This window comes from Lissotriton helveticus, chromosome 11 (assembly GCF_964261635.1).
Source record: "Lissotriton helveticus chromosome 11, aLisHel1.1, whole genome shotgun sequence".
In the NCBI taxonomy this organism is placed as follows: Eukaryota; Metazoa; Chordata; class Amphibia; order Caudata; family Salamandridae; genus Lissotriton; species Lissotriton helveticus.
In genome coordinates, this window is record NC_136072.1 from 1,073,390,101 (window position 1) to 1,073,411,012 (window position 20,912).

Consider the following 20,912-nt stretch of genomic DNA (forward strand, 5'->3'; position numbering starts at 1 on the left):
CCCCCAAACCATTGTCCAGTGCCTGCAAACCTTGTCCAATGGCTACAAGCTATTGCCACCCATTGCCCAGTGCCTGCACACCTTGCTCACCTGCTTCAAACCATTGCCCAATGCCGCCACACCATTGCCCAGTGCCCCCAAACCATTGCCCAGTGCCTCCGAACCCTTTCCCAATGGCTCCAAACCATTGCTCAGTGCCTCCAAACCATTGCCCAGTGCCTATAAACCCTTGCCCACTGCCTCCAAATCATAGTCCATAATAGGGATGGTTTCATCGTTCGATGATATGGCCTCAAGAACAGGTGCCACTTCTAATCCCATCAACCCAAGTTAGGAATCTGGGAATGACTGAGGACTCCAGCCCAACACTGGTCTCGTAAGTAAATGGCGCTACCGAGTGATAGTTTTACTGCATGTGATCCCTTCGCAGCATTTTCCCTTCAATAGATTTCCCTCAAAGAGTGCACTCTGCCATCACTTTGGTGCTACTGTTTGTTGGCTATGCCAGGGGTACCTCTTTATCTGCTTTGAAGGCTCCAGGGAGTGCAGAATGCAGGATCCTGATGGCTACTTTGGAATCTCTGCCCATAGAACCTTGAACTATTCTCCGTACTACACTACTTTTACTTTGACGTAACCGTCACACCTAGCACCACTCTAGGACTCTCTTCTAGACTGGTTCCACGCTGACAATCCCTTCCGTCAGGAAACCTCAGACCACTTTCTAAACAGACCACGCCTAGAAAGATTTTTTTTTTCATGGCTGCGCCTGTTCCAGCACTTTTCAGCACCACCTCATTCCAAAATGCTGTAGTAGTTTACTGGACCCTGTAGTACGCCTCATAAACGACATCCAACGCTTTCCACAAAGGCCACATAACAAGCCTTACAGTCTTCCAACAATGCACTTTCACAAATATCCAATCACCATGAAGGTGCTTCAGGCGTTTTAGAAAGTGTAGCACAAGTGCAGCAACACTATACCGCACAATACAATTCTGTGCAGCACAATACACTGTGGTCAGGTCTTCACATCTGTGACCTTACTAGGACACTTGATACTGTTCTTGTGGGCACTTTCCTTCTGTCTTAAGGCCAAAACTTCCTTTCAAGAAACACCATTTTGGGGACAGCCTTGTACGTTCAGCATTTGCTTACAGCATATCTATAAGATGAATTTACATACAATGGACCTAAATGCAACGGTCCTCATTTACAACAAAATAGTGCTGCACGGCGCCACAAGCCATTTTGCTGCACCAAGCTGTGTTATTTTAAAAACACAGGGATGCATCATATTTACAACAATATGACGCATCCCTGTGCTTTCCTCTGCCATGCTGCAAGGCTGCCTGCGTTGCAGCACTTTCGTTGCGGACACCTCCCTGCACAAAAATGTTTCATGTTTGACAGTGTTTTCCTCCTTCTATGTGTGCTGCAGAATGCAGCACGCATAGAAAGAGGAAAAAACTAGGAGAAATAAAAGAATTTCTCCTCGGTGCGCCTCCTTACCCCTCTCCTGGGGAGGCATGGGATTTTGACACATTCCCAGGTTTGCAAAATGTTGTAAATCTGGGAAAATAGCAGAATCCATGGGTGTTGTGTGGGGACACCCTCAGCAACACCCATGTCACGCCCCTTTCACTCAAAGTGATGCGTAAAAAGGGGCCGTATTTACAAGGCCATGAAAAGACATGCATGGTGGCTTTGTGTGGCTGGGTAAATATGGGCCAGCACACTGCGCTGCCGGTGCGTAAAAAAAAGTGACGCACCGGGGGCTCAAGGGGCTTGTAAATAAGCCCCAATGTATTTACCTACTCAAGAGTTGGAGCAAAAGGCCGGGTTGCGACAGCCCTCTATGCCAGGAGAGTCTGTAAGACTGGGGTGTCCACCGTTGCCCTACTTCTGGGTTGGCGCCATGCCAGATTCATCCCCAAGAGACATGTATACATCATGGCTGTAAATGGATGTTATTATTTATATAGTGAGTGGCTATCCTGGAAACCTGGCATGGATTTGTCCCTATGGGTCCAATGTTTACACGCCCCGGTCTCAGGAGTATGCGGGGCGGTGAACTTCGCTCCGTTCGCGGAGTTTCCTGCACTCCGCGGAGCTCTCGGAGTGCAGAAAACTCAGTTTCGCGATGTGCAGCAGAGTTTTTTCTCGCTCGCAATCACGAACGGTAAGATCGCGAAAGGTAAGTTTGTGAGCGCGATCTGCCGATCGGGTATACTTTTTACCCTAGCTGCAGGAATACCAGCACAAACTGCAGTTCACACTGCTCTCCGCCACTCGCGGAACTTTGCAGAGTTTTTTTGTAACTTAGCGGAGTTTGGCGTAGCAAAACTCTGCGAACTACACCCAGGCCTGCTCAGGAGGCGAGCTTTGCCTCCTCCAGGCCTCCCCATAGCAGCCACCTCAGAGCATCTCCCTGCTGCCCATACAAGACCTCACCAGAAGAGAGCATTCTGGCAAACCTGGAGGCTCCTGGATGACGGATATCTCTCCGTCACATCTCACTTCATAGCAAGGATTGTTTCCGTCCCAGCTGACGGCGCTTATGTGGAAAGTCATTAAAAAGGCACTTAGCCTCCTTTGACAGATTCCGCTATTAGGAATGGGCCGCAGCGGAGCCGCGAGGAATGCCATAAGACAGCATTTTCCCACTGGTGATTGGCATCAACGCAAAACCTCTGTCTTTGAACTGGGTTTGCGCCGTCTATGCCCTCACATACCTGTCTCCCACACCAACAATAAAACCTGAGGCGAGACTTTTTCTTTTTTCCTTTCATCGACACATCAGTCTGAGGCATATTCTGCCTTCATAGTTGCTCATTGTCAAGTAAAAAGGAAGAGAAACTATATTTACATTTAAAACAGCTAAGCTGATATATTGTTTTGAAAAAAATCTATTTCTGTATACTGTCGATATAGAAGCATATGTTTAATATTTGTTTTTTAAGGGTTTTTGGCGAGTTACTTAAAATGTTTAAAAGTCCTTGTTGTAATTGAAGGGCCGGGGCTTCACACAAGAGTCGGGGTAGTCCAAAGACAAGGCATAAAGGTTTTTATGCTTGCAGTACCAAATCACTATGGGGCAGATTTACTACTTCTGGAGCATCTCTGCTAATGAGCAGGGATGCGCCAGAAGATTTGCGACGCATCTGCCCACTCGTGCGTCACCACTGATGCGCCGCATGGATGGGCAAATGCGTGTCACATCCCCCGTCGGAAAGGCGGTGCATTGCTGGAGTTGCGTCGCAAGCGCGACGCAGCTCCAGCAAGGCTCGCGGGTGCCCTATCCCTAACATGCTGCGTCAATCCTTACACCTGCTTCAAGCAGGCGCAGGGTTTTGACGCAGCATGGCCTTAAAAGTGACTGAGTGCAATTGTGTATATTTCACTCAGCCACTTTTAGGAGGCGTTCCGGCGCCGGATCGCCCAGATGTGGTGCAGGGCTTTACAACGTAACACATCTCCCAGATGCGTCACGTTGTAAATACCCCGCAGCATGGCGCTGGATTTGCGCCGCCGCTGCGTCACGAAAGTGACGCAACAGCTGTGAAAAAGTGGCGCAAGGGACTTGTAAATCTGCCCCAATAATTCTAGAATGTTCCTTTGTGAGTTGATGTCCGATTGCGTTTAATACCTATTATGACATCACTCAATCGCTGCCTCTATATTGTTGCCTCTAAAGTCACTTATTGTGGAGGGTTGGTGGGTGTGAGGTTTGTGGTGTGGTTTTGTATGTTGATGTATGCAAGGGTTTGTGGTTGGAAGGATGGATTATGCTTGGCTGGGGTGCGGTGTTGCGTTATTGGCAGGGCCACTGAAATTATGTGGCAGTGGAGGGCCAAATTATGCGGCAGGATTGAGTACATTTTGCAGCAATAAAAGGCAAATAAAAGGCCTTATGCACATTTTGTGATAGTATTACTTAATTATTTTGTCAATATAAACTCGTTAACGCTGTCTGGGCATTAGTTGCACCTCTTTAGTACCAGTTTAAGACCCAAATATAGCAATAAAGAACAGAAAGATGACCATAAAAACTTTGCAAAGGGCCATCCAGTGCATGGCAAAACGTGCCACTGAGTTTTTAGTAAGTTTTGAGCCTTTTGAGCTAGAAACAGTTAAGGAAAAAAAATCTTCGGGTTATGGATTATGTGGCAAATGCGGCAAATCTATAATTATGCGAAGACCTCAGCAGCCGAACAGTTACATAATTCCAGTGGTCCCGATTATAGGAAACGCATATAGTGCCTTCATCTAGTGAGGTAATCTCTTCGCATTCTAGGCATTGGCACCCTATGCCCAGATTAACCCAACATCTGTCAAGCCTTAGCCCCATAGGTACTTACACCATATGCCTTTGTGCAGTCACGGCCAGCACGACTCGTGGGTGGGGGGGTGCAGGGTCGCGCGGGGAGAGGGGGGTCGCATGGGGAGGAGGGGTAATTTAATTAAAAATAAAGATAATTAAACCTCCCTGCCCGGGTCCGGCGTCTTCTCTGCTCTCCAGGCACAGGAAGCAGAAGCAGCCACCTAGGCTCCCTCCCTACCCTAAGCTAATCATAACGCTGCTCAAGCAGCATTGTGATTGGTCGGGACGCCAACCAGCCAAGCTCTAATGGCACGACCATTTGCCTACATGGCGAAAAGGCAGAATGCGCATGACTGGTTTGGGCGACCTCAGAGGGCCGACCAAACCAGTCATGCTCACTCAGGTGTGGGCACACCACTCCTCCCATTCCCAGCCCTGACCCTAGAGCAGCCCCACCCACCCGCCTGCCCGCAACTAAACTCGTTGGCTTTCTCGCAGTCCGAGAAGCAGAAACATAAAATCGTAACTTTATCATTTTATGTTTCCAGTGGGGTGGCGCTCCTACGCCCTAGTGGAGGAGCCACCCATGTCTTTGTGCTATTATACACACCGATGGTCACCTTATGTACCAGATAATCTGGCCATTATTATTATTATTATTATTATTATTATTATTATTATTATTATTATTAAGTGAACTTGTATAGCGAAACAGCTGCCTCAGTGGGGAGGCGTCATATGAAAAGAATCTCTAATTTTACATACACATTCAGTGTTTCTAACATACACACACAGTACACTCATGCACTCATATCTACGCACTCTGACACGCTGAGGAGGGGACACTCACACATATCCACAGACAGCAATCCCTCTATGATATGACAGAACTGCTGAGATGCATTCCAGAGAGAGGATCATTTTATGGGGGGCTTGGAAGAGACCATGAAACCACAATTACAACATAGAAAGAGCTGGGCAGGCCAGCCTCGTAACTAGTTGGTAGTGGCTTGTGTTGTGAGCACAAGAAAGGAACACCACATAGAGGGGCAGCAGGGTAGTAGTTGTCTACCACGATGCATGTCGCAAGCATAGCAAGAGTCTGCCAATCGGTATGAATGTTTGATGGCACATAAATAACCATTAGAAACAAATGGACTAACCATAAAATGGTGACTGCATCGCTGTCAGTCCCTCTTCCTGACTCCAGAGTGGCCACCTCACTGGTCAGGGACGTCGATCTGTTGGGCAGAATCAGAAATGCTGCAACGTCAAAATGCAACGATGTAGATTTCACAACGCAGTGTTGACCAATGACCGGCTTGGTGCGCTTCATTGTGCTTGTGATTGTTGCGCACACCTTGTTACTGACGTCCACAGGAGACGCCTTGGAGAAGGTCAAAGATGGCGCACAGTTGTAAATTGGGCGAGCCTCCACTTGCTTGTGACTGCTGACCCAGACCTGCCAGCCTTTGAATCTTTTTTCCCATCTGAGTGAGGAGGGAGGGCTTCAGAGATGGCTGAGCCTGGGGGAAGGGCGGGACTTTTAGGCTGTTATAATAAGACCAGCCAATGAAGGGATATCTGAGGGGTTGGGATATGGAAAGGAGGCGGAGCTTTGAGTTCCCATATGAAATCTCTGTAATATGTCAGACGAGTAGCACATCATGCCTTTGTTTTGCAGGTTTCAATGCTTCAACTAGTTGCATTCAATGTTTAAAGTTTTAGTGAGGGTCACCAACATTAAAACCGGAGAAATGCATTGGACAAAACGAATGACTGCTGGGATAATATTGTCATTTTTTGGGCTAATAAAATATTTAACTGTGAGCGGCTAGTTGGACCCTCCAATCTAGGCACTACGCCTTGATAGAACTCTACCAGCTGCCCTTCCTTGCCAACGGTGTGTTCAAAACTACCTGGCTTAGGTAGGAATCCATCATGGCCTGCACCCTTGCCTATCTGACAAGCTCCCCGTGTCTGGTGGCTCTCGGCACCCACGCAGCAAGGACACCGCCAGCGAACAAAGAAGTGTCAAAGAAAACACAAGGCCGCAGTCGTCTCTATTTGTGTACACGGTGTCTTGAACGACGTCTTGCAGCGCAACCTGAGAAAGAATGAGGGGGGGAGCGAAGAGAAGACAAGATGTCGCCAGTGTAAAAAATATAGTGCGTCCATCTCCTGCCGAGAGTAAAGCATCAAGTTCCCGTGTGCACATCTTCTGTCCGTCCGCGTGCACATTTGGAATCCGTATTGATTCCAAAAGGCCTTCGCATGGAGTTAGTAGCGCATGTGCGCTGCTAACGCCAGGCGAGACCTAAAAAGAAACAGGAACTGGCATCACAGGAAGTGCAGACGCCATCTTGGATTAGAGAGCAACCATTGGAATCCACTGTGCCCACAATCTTGGGTTGGGCATAATGATATAGTCCAGTTCCTGACGAACTATGGGAAATGCAAGATTCCAGAAAACAGGAAGTGACATCACTGGTAGTACAGGTGCCATCTTCAACTATCAAGCAGTCATACGAATCTAGGGGCATATTACCAACCAATAGAGATAATTTTTGTCTCTAACTTATTTAGAGACAAAAATTATCGCCGCAAATCGGCGATTTTTATCGCAAATGCGATAAAAAACGGCCGCAATGCATGAATATCGCTGAAAAGTCAGCGATATTCATGCATTATCGAGCAAATGCTCTTAGCCATGTTATCCACCTCCCATTGGATAACATGGCTAAGAACTGCTCCTGGGCAAGTGTTAGCTTTTGGAGATATTCGCGCTTAGCGCGAATATCTCCTAAAGTTGATAATAGGAGATAGCGATGTTAGCGACTGTTTTCAGTCGCTAACATCTTGGCACGCCCACTTTGCATGTCATTAGTGATAAATATCACTGACATGCAAAGCGGGGCCCAAGATGGTCACTATCTCCTATTAGCTGTCGCTAACTGGTGTTAGCGACAGCTTGGTAATAGGGAGATAATTTTATCTCCGCTTTCTTGGCTTTTAAAGCCAAAAAAGCGGAGATAAAGCCCCTAAGTGCGTCCATCATCTTGGACTGGGAACGATTAGATAGTCCATCTCCATCTTTTCCTAGAGAACTACAGGACAGTGAAGGCAACATAGAGGGTTCCAGAAGGTAAGCAATGGGTTTCTGAAAGAAATACGTTTTCATCTTACGATGTTTCTAGCAGAGGTTTAGGCTTTTAGGGAGAAAATGTACACGCATTCTTGAACCCAGAATGCAGTTATGGTGTTCTCAGCATCCTCTAAGCAGTACAGTTGGCTAAATAATAAACTTATGTAAGAGTTTGTATCCTACTTTTCTCAATCTGTGATGGCATGATTTGGTTCCTGCGTAAAATTCTGCAAAATTTTGTAGATTGGCGCACTTTGCAGAAAAGGCACGGTTTCTGTCGAGGTCAGAGCTACTCTGAGCTTTCATTGTTAGCAGGGAATTCCGAGTGATGTCTATCGCATTGTCACCTGTTTTATTATCTTCTGCCCCCCACACTTTGGTTATCTCTCAGTTTGTGTCTATGTCAGAGTTTTACAATTAAACAACAGCCTATGCCACCACCCAGATATATATCCTGTTCTGAATATTGACCTCATGGTTGTAAAAGTGTCTACTATAATTTAGAGTGAAACATAATTTCCCTGGGTAATAATTTCCACCTCGGAGTCATAAAAAGATGACATTTGCATGCCTCTGTCTCATGCACTTGCAGAACTAGAGATGAAACAGTAATTAAACTGGCACCAGGTTAGATGGAGAAAAATTGCTAGAAGAACTGATTAAAAAAAAAACATGAGCGTGGACCGAATAGAAATAGAACAAGAATTATGACCAAAGTAAAAAAAACTACTGGTTGTATAGATAAAGTTGGCAAGGTGGCTCAGTGAGTTAATCGGTCATTGCTACAATGTGGCGTAACCTGCAGATTATGAGTTTGGAACCTCGCAATGTTAATTTATCCTTCTGACATGGATAAGCGGGATGTTGTTACACAGGATTATAATAAACTGGAATTGACTGGGCAGTAATACGTTCTTTATAATACATATTACAATTCTGCCAGAACCATGTGGTCACAATTCCACAATTTATATAAGCTTTGTGTATGAAAATCTTTCACAGAGTAGTTAAAAATGGCTTGAGGATACAATTTGCATCTATGGGTGTATCGGAGAGCCCAAGAAAATATCCCAGGATATACTCATGGGGGTCAGCTATATTCAGTTTAAAGGTACATTAAATTAACAGAGCATCCTCGGTGTGGCTTCAATGGTGGCTTAAAGCTCGCCTTAGGGTTGGGTGTTAATGGAATAGCCACTAAATTCAGGAGAGAAAGAAAAATGCAGCGTAAAATCCACTAGTGGAGTTTTTCTCACAATACTGTAAGGTTCAGGTAAAACCTCCAGGGGCTTTTCGTCTGTACCTGTCACTTCCTTCAGGAAGTAAGAAAGGTTTAAATGGCTTCACAACTTAAGACCAGACCCCCTTTGTCAGTCAACTGAGAAATTATCTAGGCTAGTGCATTACTTGCATTGCTTTCTTTTGTCAACATTTTTCCTTGTTGAGTTTGAAAGAAAGTAAAGGCTTGGTAGTGTTTTCCCCCAAATAACTATCCATTCTCTCTCCTTTTAGATACCTTATCTCCTTCTCAGCTCTTCAACATCCGACACGAGGCCCAGAATGTGTCCCGTATTCTTCGGAGAAAGCATTGAGGTCAACCCTGAAGCTGTACAAGAAATAAGGTGAGAGCACTTTTTATTGGAAAATCTTATGTGGAATGTTGATCTTTATAATGTCACCGGTCTCTGTCCATGAGTGGGTGACCGTACTCTTTTCTATACAACTTACTAAACCCACTGCCACATGATGAAACTAGGAGAAACCTGGTTCGGTGATAATGCAATCACCTACGCTGACCATCTCCTCACTATTGGTTTCAAGATGATCGGCTGGAATGGTGAAGCATCTCCTAATTTCTGCAGTGACCCATGGTACGAAGTCTATGCTACTTCATTCTTGGAGAAGTCCTTGAGCTGACCTTCTACCACTAGAGAGCTAAGGACATCCTTATAGCGGGCGATATCAGTCTATGGATCGACAGATCAGAATCTAAACAACTCGGACCTTCTTGAAACCATGTAGGGTTTGGCCCTTACTCAGGCAGTGACCAGTTGCATTCAACCTTGAAGGATTAGTGCAAACTGAACACGTTTTATTAATGTGACCTATTCCACAATCCAGATTTCAGCTCTGCAGCTTCTGTTTACTGCTTCAACTGTTGGGTTAGTGTATGCTTGGCAGACCGGAAATGAACACTGGGCAATGGTACAGGATTAATGCTTGAGTGCTGTAACTACAGAAGATGAACACTTTAAGGAGGACATAATTAACATAAATGTATGTAACTGGGCTTCAATAGCTGTGGAGATTTTCCTATTAATTAAGCAAATTTGCATAAACCGAGACCTTGAGATTGAGAGCGGGATCTAGTCAGCCCCGTGTGTTTTAGAAACCATGCCCCCTTTGCTGCGACTGCTCGCAATTCTGGTGCCAATCACTATAATATTTGTTTGACAAGGAGGACATAGTAACGTCAGTATAGCTCAGTAGGGTATGCACCACCTCATAGAGATCTTTGTACATGTCTGAGAGCAACTTTTGACATGGAGATCTTGGGGCATATTATCAAGGGGGTTTATCTTCGCTTTTTTGGCTTTAAAAGCCAAGAAAGTGGAGATAAAATTATCTCCCTATTACCTAGCTGTCGCTAACACCAGTTAGCGACAGCTAGTAGGAGATAGCGACCATCTTGGGCCCCACTTTGCATGTCAGTGATATTTATCACTAATGACATGCAAAGTGGGCGTGCCAAGATGTTAGCGACTGGAAACAGTCGCTAACATCGCTATCTCCTATTACCAACTTTTGGAGATATTCGCGCTAAGCGCGAATATCTCCAAAAGCTAACACCTGCCCTGAGCAATTCTTAGCCACGTTATCCAATGGGAGGTGGATAACATGGCTAAGAGCATTAGCTCGGTAATGCAGAATATCGGGGACTTTTCAGCGATATTCATGCATTGCGGCCGTTTTTTATCGCATTTGCGATAAACCTTGGTAATACCAAGGTAATACCAAGGTTTATCTGCGGTAAAAATCGCCGCAGCTCAGCGGTAAAATGTTGTCTCTAACCAAGCAATAGCGATAAATATCGCTATTGCTTGGTAATATGCCCCCTTATTTTTTGTCCTTCTGAGATCTACAATGGTTGCTAATAGCACCTGTATTTTACAATAGCAAGAGACTACTCAATTCGTAGTAAAAATATGCCACAGTGCCTGCAGGAAACTTGCCAGACATGACCTGCATGTTTCACTGTGGCAATGCACAAGGCACCAGTGACCAGGAGTTTTGATGCCATCTGAGGGTGATGCTATACAAGTGGTAATCTGATGGTAATCATTTTGGGATGCATAGGCTCATGTGGTACATTTTGTGACAACACAAGGGGGCATATTATCAAGGGGGTTTATCTCCGCTTTTTTGGCTTTAAAAGCCAAGAAAGCGGAGATAAAATTATCTCCCTATTACCAAGCTGTCGCTAACACCAGTTAGCGACAGCTAAAAGGAGATAGCGACCATCTTGGGCCCCGCTTTGCATGTCAGTGATATTTATCACTAATGACATGCAAAGTGGGCATGCCAAGATGTTAGCGACTGGAAACAGTCGCTAACATCGCTATCTCCTATTACCAACTTTTGGAGATATTCGCGCTAAGCACGAATATCTCCAAAAGCTAACACCTGCCCTGAGCAGTTCTTAGCCATGTTATCCAATGGGAGGTGGATAACATGGCTAAGAGCATTTGCTCGGTAATGCATGAATATCGCTGACTTTTCAGCGATATTCATGCATTGCGGCCGTTTTTTTTATCGCATTTGCGATAAACCTTGATAATAGCAAGGTTTATCTGCGATAAAAATCGCCAATTTGCGTCGATAATTTTTGTCTCTAAACAAGTTAGAGACAAAAATTATCTCTATTGGTTGGTAATATGCCCCAAGATTACATGTTTCGCCTCCTACTGCATTCAAAATCCTCCTTAGCAGGTGAAATGGGACAGGGACTCGTTCACATGGGGCAAATACCGACTTAAATGTGTCCCTGCCTATGCAGCCAGCAGCGCTATCTCAAGAATAAGCAGTTATCAGAGCCAATACACTGGTCCTGGGCAGAGACGACTGCCACTCAATGGCAAGGCCTCCTACAGTACAGTGGTCTCCACCATAGGGGAGTTGAGACTAGGCTTTTTTCCAGCTCTATTAGCAAGCTGTCGCTAAGGTTAGCAACAGCTTTTAGGTGATAGCGAGCGGTTTGGGGCCCGCTTTGCATGTCAGCGATATTTATCACTAATGACATGCAAAGTGGGCGTACCCAACCTGTTAGCGACTGAAAGCAGTCGCTAACGTCGCTATCGCCTATTAGCAAGGCAGACGTAGCGATGGAAATATTCCCGCTATCGCCAAAAACCAACGCCTGCTCAGACCAGTTCTTAGACATGTTATCCAATGGGAGGTGGATAACATGGCTAAGAGCATTTCGTCGCTAATGCGTGAATATCGCTGTATTCTCAGTGATATTCACGCATTTCGCCTGATTTTTATCGCTTTTGAGATAAACCTTGCTAATAGCAAGTTATCTCAGGAATAAAAAACAGTGATGCACAGCGATAAAAATATTGCCGCTAACCCTACTTAGCGATAAATATCGCTATTTGTTGGTAATATGCCCCTCTTTTCCTAAAAAACTCAAAATATATATGACAGCCTGTCCGCCATTGTGTTTCCTCCAAATATGTTTGCACAGTATCACCATGGGCAGATTCAGTGAAAATTCCCTACCAGAGCGGCAAGAATTCTATGGCAGGCTGGCCGCTGTGCAGCTGTGGAGTCATCACTATCACCAGCCCACCAGAGAGTGGCGTCCAGCAGGGATCGCGGGTGGGGGGGCGGTGAAATGGGGGGGAGAGGATGTAAACATTTTTTTTAAAACGTCCCTGAATACCGAGCCTTTCCTCTGCCGTCCCTCTTTCATCTCTCCAGCCGGAACAGGGAAGAAGGAAGCATCCAGCTCCCAGGCTCCCCTGAGCCAATCACAACGTTGCGGTCTGAGCGTCGTGGACCAGTGCTCAGCCAGGGAATGGGTGCCTGGGCATGTTCTCAATGCAGACTGTAATGCAGCCTGCATTGAGAAAAGAAAAAGCGTGCATAAATGTTTAGCCGGCCCTCTACAGTCATGCACAGGTTGGGAGTCCAAACCACTCCTCCCCTGCCCTGTAAGCAGAGCAGCCCCACCCACCCACAAAGCTGCCGCAGCAGGGAAACATACAATGATAATAACAGCAACTTATTATCATTTTATGTTTTCTTTATTTCACTGCTGCTAGCAGTAGGGCTACGCTCGTCTGCCTTAGCAGAGGAGCCGCCACTGCCACCAGAGCCCAACCCATTCACACTTTAAGTGAGACACTAAGTGTGCCTCGCACTACCTAAACTTAGCCATCCCACCCCAGTGGTCCTGATGCGAGGGAGACTCGACCCCTTTGCCATCATCATGGCACCCATGCAAGCATCTTTACTGAGACAAGGTGCCAAAGCAATGCCTTTCCGTGCCCTTGTTTCCCCTCGACTCTTAATGAAGCCAAACTCTTCAAATCAATAGGAGCTGCAGTCAAACCTTCAAAGGGTTCTTTGCCAATATATCAATGAAAGACATTGAGGACCGCTTTGCTGTTTTTTTGGGGGGTGGGGAGGGCAGAAGCCAGTTATTTTCCCCATCTAATTTTCTGTATAAGGCAATATGCATTTGCCACTCTGCATCGCTCAGTGTTCTAACCTACTTTTTTACCTCTTCTTTTTACACAACCCATTTTATTACTTTTGTTTGTGTTCAATGCACTTTTGAAGCATGCCCACATTACTGTTTTTAGTTATTGCCTAAAGCATCTTTATCTGTTTGCCAGCCTTGTGTTGTACAAAAAAATCATAATAGAAATGCCTGCATATGTGCAAGCAAGTGTTTTCAGTCAGCCCTCTTCATCCATTGGTCCATTTAAATGTCATTCAGATTCTCCTCTGCCCGCCCCAGCATACAGCATTGGACCAGTGGGTCTTCCAACTTCATCTATTGACTGTGTTGCACTGCGAATGACACCATTCCGCCTGATTGCATGTGCACAGGTTTCGGAAAAGGAGTATATTTCTGTGCCTTGACTGCTGTGCCATTCCTTAATTTGTATGTTTCTATATAAGCTTTTTTTTTTTTTTTCACAACAAAATTTTTTATTATTTGATTGAGCTGAGCAGAGTAAAAGAAGTGGTTCCCCACAACCAGGAGAGCTCCACCAAACATTGTAATACAGTTTACAGTGTCATAGCTAAACCAATCCAGAGTAGAATAAACCAAGAAAAGTAGCCCCCTCCCCTACCCCTGCCCCCACCAACTCCCAATGCCCAACTGCCCCACTACCCGCCCCTTATCCCTCCCTAACCCCATGCACGTGCAGTAGAAACTCAGTTATACTCGTTCGTAAGGCATGACACAGTAAAACAGGCCCTCAAGGCACCTCAGCCTATACTTCTTCCTCATGTTCTACAGGGGGATCTAGAGGCAGCTCCCTATAGTCCGCCCACCTCTTCCAGATCTTGAAGTGTTTACGGGGGCAGCCTCTCGCCTCAAACACAGGTCGGTCCAGTCCCATATAATAGTCCAGGCCGGCCTTCCATACACATGGGGGGGGGCTCGGTCTCCCTTCCACGCTCTGGCTAGGTCTCGTTTGGCCACTACCAGTCCCAAGAGCAATAGGTGGCGTTTGTATATGTTTCCACCAACCCCTTCAAGTATGTGGAGTAAACCTAAGCGGTGAGTGCGTGGGAGGTCCCATCCCAGAACTTCAGACAGGCAATTCCATACATCCCTCCAGAATCCAATCAGTCTAGGACAAGACCACACCGTATGCAGCAGCGTACCCACAGCAGCGCCGCACCGCAGACATTCCGGCGAGCCAATCAGTCCAGCCTTCCAGAGCTGCTCCCGGGTATAATAAGACCTATGGAGGTACTTGAATTGGATCAATCTAAGCCGCATCGCTATTGCAGTTCGCCGCGGGGACTCGAGGGCCTCTCTCCAGTCATCTTCATCTAGGGGACCGATATCAGCCTCCCAAGCTGCCTTCAGGGGAAGCAGGGTAGAAGAGCAGTGGGTTACCATCGTCTGGTAGATGCGAGAGATCTTTTTATCTCCAAGGTCTCCCATGAATACCTTCGCCTCAATAGGGCTAAACTCTGGGAGCGAGTCCAGATCTGCAACACTGGGCATGAGTGCATGACGGAATTGTAGGTAAAGAACTCAGCACTGAGTTCCTGGAACGACTTAAGGGTAGTCCCGGACATGACATGTCCCAACAGCGATATCCCAATTGCTTCCCAGCCCTCGAACCCCGGCAGTGTCGACAGTTCGGGGAGTCGTCCGTTATGCCACAACGGCGTTTCGGCAGTCAGTTTACCCCACCAACCCATGCAACGTAATGCCTGCCGCCACACGGCAAAGACAACTTTCGTGACGCACGGCAATGTCCGCCGCAACCGGGCTGAGTAAAGAATCGTGTGTAGTGTATTATCGCCCATCAATGAGCGCTCCAGGGCGTATGTCGGGTCCCCCCTGTCACCATACCACCACTCATTAAGTATTAGCAGCTGTGAGGCTTGGTAATAAGACAGCAGATCAGGGGTGGCTAAGCCACCGCAATACGTGGAGAGGAAGCACGTCCGTAGCGCCACCCTGGCCGCGCCCCCAGCCCACAGGAAGCGACTTAACGCAGAGTTAACCTGCCGAAACCACTGAGGAGGGATGGGACGTCTATATAAGCTTTTTAGCAACAAAAAAAATAAAAAGTTGAATGCTTGCCGACGCCTCTAGGGCTGTATCCTGATGGCGCCCAGACCCTGTCTGCACACACAGTGGCTTGGACTCTGCACACAACATTATGATATGGCCCCTGACTCGCCTACGGACATACCACGCTGAAAGCACCTTATCTGGTCACATGGTCTCTGACTCTTTAGCCTAGAGGCATGTCGTGAAAAACGCCTTTTTTTTTGCTTTTTATGTCGAAGTGCATACTTTAAGTGTTAATGTCGAACTGCGCACTTTAAGTGTTGGAAAATATCCCTTGACAAAAACCATGAACATGTTTTCTGAGCAGTCCTTTGTTTTCGCTGTAGACCCATCCCACACCCTTCTGTTAAACAACCAGGTTTATACGCTGTCCACAGTCTAGTAGAACATGTAATACATTGTAATACGGCTTCCAGTTCAATAGAGCAGGCGCTTAGGGTAAACTTGCTTTGCCTCTGGGAGCTCACTTTCAGTGGCAATGGGGTAGAAAAATGGTGCTAAACATAGAGTTCTATTAAACTCGTGATCACCAAAAATCATGGCAATATCACTTAAGGGAGCATTCAAGACATCTTGTATATACTTTAGTATAAACTTATATGTGTATGTACTTTGTAGGCTCATGAGATCAGCCCTAGGACTTGTCTGTTTCCGCTTAGGGACTTTTTTTCTGTTCAACTGCCTCTAGTTAACTGTCTTGATAGAAAACGACCAATAGAGGTCAGTAAACTACCAGAACTACTTTCTGGTTAGGGACTTTCTTTTTTGACATTTTTTCGGGTAACTGCCTCTATTTAACTTTCTTGATAGAAAACGACCAGCAGAGGTCAGTAAAATACCAGAATCACTTTAGCATCCTCTAGATTCCAGTCCATAGAAATTGTCTTCCACGAGCACCCGTAGACAATAATAGTTTTCAAATCCTGTATTTTCAGTGATATGACCACCGAAGGCCCTGATTTTATATTAATAATAGAGCTTAGGACTATGCCATTTCCAGCTGAAGGGCAAGATTTCTCTCCATGTGTTCCCATACCTTGCGTGTCACGCAGTTTGGTGCTTACTTTCCCTCCCTGTTAAAGAACAGTAGATGTTTCAGCACCCAGGCTAATGTGCTCCACAGCTAAATACATATAAGGTCCCAAAGGCGAGACCGATTGCATTGCAAATGCTTGTTGTTTATAAGGCACTGCCACCATATTAGAGTCCACTGCTGCTGTTTGACCTCTGAGGAGGCAAAAAAGAATTCCCGGTAAGTTGAGGTTCCAAAATTCAGAACAACTCTGGCCCAGAAGCATTCCTGCATCTGAAGTCACACCACTGACTGGAACTCTCTCAATCTTAGGAAGAAACTCCCTCCTCACCTTCAGAAAAATTCCTAAGCCCCAATTTTCCGTCTACTCCTGAACAAATGCCACAGAGCCCTACATTAGACTGTTAAATAAATAAATGAACAAATATGGCGTCAGAGATGATTCATGGTGGAGGTCATACATCACCCAGAGCCACGGGAAGTGATCGAGCCATGTAGCGTGTTCAACATTGGCGCTCATTCCCTGAACTAAAAATATAATAGTGAAAGGTTAGTGGGGCAGCTCAGTAGGTTGAGTCATGGGCACCACAGTCCTAATTTCGTCTAAGATATAATAAAGGAATCCCATTGCGTTAAGTCCCAATAACAACTAGCAGTCAAGTGCCAAGAGGCAACAACGTTTATGGTGGGTGCTATTCAAGGATTGAATGCTGTGAATACAAATATTACTGGAATTGGAAGAGATCATTTACCTCCTGCATTATCACTCGGCGACAGGCATCACATGAGCCGTAGGCATGTTTACTGTCTGTTACAACAACCTCTTCAGGCTTCTCACATTTTCTTCTTTTTTCTTCCCCAGATGTAACTCAGAGGTCAAATATGACTCAGAAAGGCACTACAGTGACCACATCTTCTACGCCCAGGTCCCTACAGTGACCTCATACAGCGAAACGGTCATCGCTACCCCAAACTGCACGTGGCGGAATTATAAGTCACAGCTGGTCTTTGAGCCCCGGCAAAAGCCCTTACGGTTCCAGAGCACAACTATCATCTTCCCCAAGCACACCAAGAACATTTACAGGACCACCCTGAACTACACCTTCGGGGGTAGTAAGCGATGGTTCGCCTCCAGCGTGCAGCTACAGCATTGCGAGGAAACCAGTCCATGCATGATCTACACGGAGAACCTTTAACTTCATCCGATGGGAACCAAAAAGCTGAACTTTGTTCAACCTTGTTGAGTTGGATGCAAGATCCAGACTTGGCCAGAAGGCATTCAGGCGGTTTGATGCTCATGCGACTCGAAAAGCGAAGAGTTTTACTTCTTGCTGGAAACTGCCAACCTCATGCACTCTTATTCCTTTTCCGGTGGACTTCAATTCTGCATCCTTTGCTGGTGCTTCTGGCCTGTTTCAAGCCAGGAAGATGTTCAAAGGACTGTTGCTTCATTTAACTCAAACTGGTTCCATTTACTGAGATCCATTAGCCTACGTTGTACGGCATCATGGTACCTTCTCAGTGGTCCACAGCCATATTCTGCTATTTGGAAACTTATCATGTACCTCAACTGGATTTGTAAGCATAAAATCATTCAGTACCAGATGGAAACAAACATGTTCCCATGGCAGTAATTTTTGGAGTTACTTGAAGGCTGGTGAGGTCTTAGCAATCGGAGCGGCACTTTCATTGGTTCAAGAGGCAACTGCTTTTAAGGGACTGCAGCCTGATAAAAGATGGAGAACTGTGCAAACCAAAATACTCAAGATATGTGATTGACGGCCATCGATTTGATCATCATATCACATAGATCTAACCCTCACCTATTTTACTTCTTGGTGCAGGGCTACTAGCAGTCTATTTCAAACATGCACCCTTTTTGTCAGGAGGTAAAGAGCATTTTAGATTTCGGTAAACCCCTTCCGATTGACTCCCCGGATTGTGATCAAAGGTAACTAGGGTTATTGTTATGATATCTCCTTTGAGAAAACTACAAGGCATATTTACAAGCCCCTATAGCCATAGGAACGTCAATTTAAATGATGTTCCTGTGGCGATATGTACTTCGGCTCATATACAAGGCAGTGTTAAGCCACATAATGTGGCTTAACACTGCTTTGTAAATAAGGCACCATTTCATGCTACACTTATCGTGAAAGGTGAGGGTAATGGGTTTTGCTGTGGGCGTTCCACCGCAACAGCCATTGATTTTGACTCTGCCTCCTATTTATAAGGGAAGCGTAAAAAGGAGGCAGCTCCAAAATAAGACCATGGAAAACCTGGTCTTAAACCAGCGAAACAAGGAGAAATGTTTTCTCTTTCCTCTTTCCTCCTTTTCGGTGTTTTCATGTGTGCTGAGTTTTGCAGCACACATAGAGACAGCAAAAGCCCATTGATTGTTTATGTGCAGGAAGGTATCCCTTCTTGCACATTACAATCTTTTTTTTTTTTTAAATGACATTTTGTAATTTCTATGTGTGCTGCATTAAGTAGCACGCATAGAAGTGACAAAATTCAATTTTAAGATTGTTTATGTTAAGTAAGGGACACCTTCTTGCACATAAACAATCTTCCCCTTAATGCAGACACCATCGCACTATGGTGCAAGGGTGCCTGCATTGGGGCTAGGCTGCTAAATTTAGCGCCAGCCCAGGGGGAAACGCAGGGCTGTACCATATTTTTGTAAATATGGTGCAGCCCTGCGTTTCTTGGCTTATCAACACGCTTCGCCACTTTATTTGTAAATATGCCCCTAATTTATATCATCACATAATATTCAAAATATAAAAAGTTTATCAAAGTTAAATAATTGGAAAAAAGCCCATAATTTCATCAAATGTCATTGTGCAAAGACCCAATTAAAGATATTTAATGTGAGACATGATAAAACAATGAAAAGTGCCTGTAAAAAAAATGGTCCAGTGAGGCCCAAAATGCAAGAAAGTTGATTAGTAAAAATTGCAGGTATCACAAATTGTCTATACACACGCTTACAATAGCCAACTCCAATTGTCATAAGCAATGAATCAGTAATGGGGCATACTTTCTTCAGTTTGGCATCCACAAATATGAAAAATTAAGATCATTTTCAAGGAAAAGGCAAATTACTAAAGAGCACAGATGTGCCAATATCTAATGGCTGGCTGTCCCCAAGGATTTAAATATGGCATTCAAGCTATTGTCCAATGAATGGCAGTTTCATGCCACATTTTTAGGATAACCACCGATTAGTTGAAGGATTCAATTTACAAAAAATGTATGTAAATTTATCCTTTGTAAATCTGGCATGAATCTGGCTCTTTTGGACCAGGATGGTCACTCAGGAATTAAATGTTCCATTTGAGACCAGCGTTTTATCTGCAGTTATCTACCACGGGCATACCACAAACATACAGAAGAATATATATGTGCCCCATGTTGTGCCTTGCAAGACTGAAAAACACTCTTTCAACTTTGTTCCCACCTTACCTTTTTACATTGCCTGTTTGTGGCCATCCGATAAAGAGAAAACATCAATTTCTCTTTCTCTGATCCTGAAATAGTAACAAACATCAGCAATAAGTATTCCATAATGCTCTGTTTGTTTGATGAAATACTTGGTTGAATAGATGGCCCCTGTCACCTCCCCTGCTGCCTCCGTCACGTCTTCGCGAGACTCTGGCTACGTTTCGCCCACGGGTGATAAAGAAGAAACAAAGAATAAGAGCAGGACAAAAAGAGGGAAACTGGATGTTAGTCATGGTGGAAGTAGGTCAGCATTCATGGATATTGCCCCTTGATGACCATTCAATTCTTTGTTTCTAATCAGAGTGGAGTATCGTAGCGACCAAGGAAAAGAGAAGAAAGGCATGAAGGGATGAAAAGGCAAAGAGATTAGAGAGAACAAGGACCCCTCGAAAGGGGTGTGAAGGTGATCTAAAAATGGAGAATCAAAAAGGAAGAGAGGGAATCAAAGGAAGAAAGTGTATAAAAAGAAAAGAGAAGAAATCGAAAACTATGGTAGAAAATGTAAGGCACCTGTGTAACAGAAAAGTATGACTATGGAAGGATATGGGGAGTAGGAAATTGATGGAATGAGGAAATCAGAGAGATTAAGAAAAGAAGGGATGGACTTGATAAAAGAAGAGTTTAAACATAAGGAAAGAAAGGTGATTAGGAAACAAAGACGTAGGAGAGGAGGGAAAGGAGAAGATAAAATCAGTACAACAATAAAAGCAGGGAACAAACGATAGGGGGAAGTAAAGAAGGAAGAATTAGAAAAAGGTGGTCTGAGAAAGAAAAACAGAAAGCATGAAATAAATGAGTATGAAATAAAAGAAGGTGAGGAACTGAGGTTCAAGAGATGACAGGAAGAAAGGGAAGGACTGAAAAGAAATATGGAAAAGAAAAAATATAAAACAAACTGTATTAAAACAAAAGGTTGAGAAAAAAGATTTAAAGAAATTGAAATAGAACCGAAGAAATTAAATTGGAAATGAAGACTGGGCGCAGATATTGAGGAAAGAGATTAAGGGTGGAAAGTGGTGCAGAAAGACACTGGTGATTGGAACATTAGTGGGAAGTGGGAAAAAAG

At 45.0% G+C, this 20,912-nt stretch overlaps 1 protein-coding gene across 1 annotated transcript in view; it reads left to right on the forward strand.

Annotated features, from left to right (window-relative positions):
• RFLNA (refilin A) overlaps nucleotides 1–20,655 on the forward strand; it is a 97,952-nt gene extending 77,297 nt beyond the window's left edge. Inside the window, exons 3-4 of the mRNA XM_078667630.1 lie at nucleotides 8,982–9,091; nucleotides 17,202–20,655. Coding sequence (XP_078523756.1) covers nucleotides 8,982–9,091; nucleotides 17,202–17,535 — 444 coding nt within the window. The 3' untranslated portion in view covers nucleotides 17,536–20,655. The remainder of the gene's footprint in view (nucleotides 1–8,981; nucleotides 9,092–17,201) is intronic.
• Nucleotides 20,656–20,912: the final 257 nt, after the last annotated feature.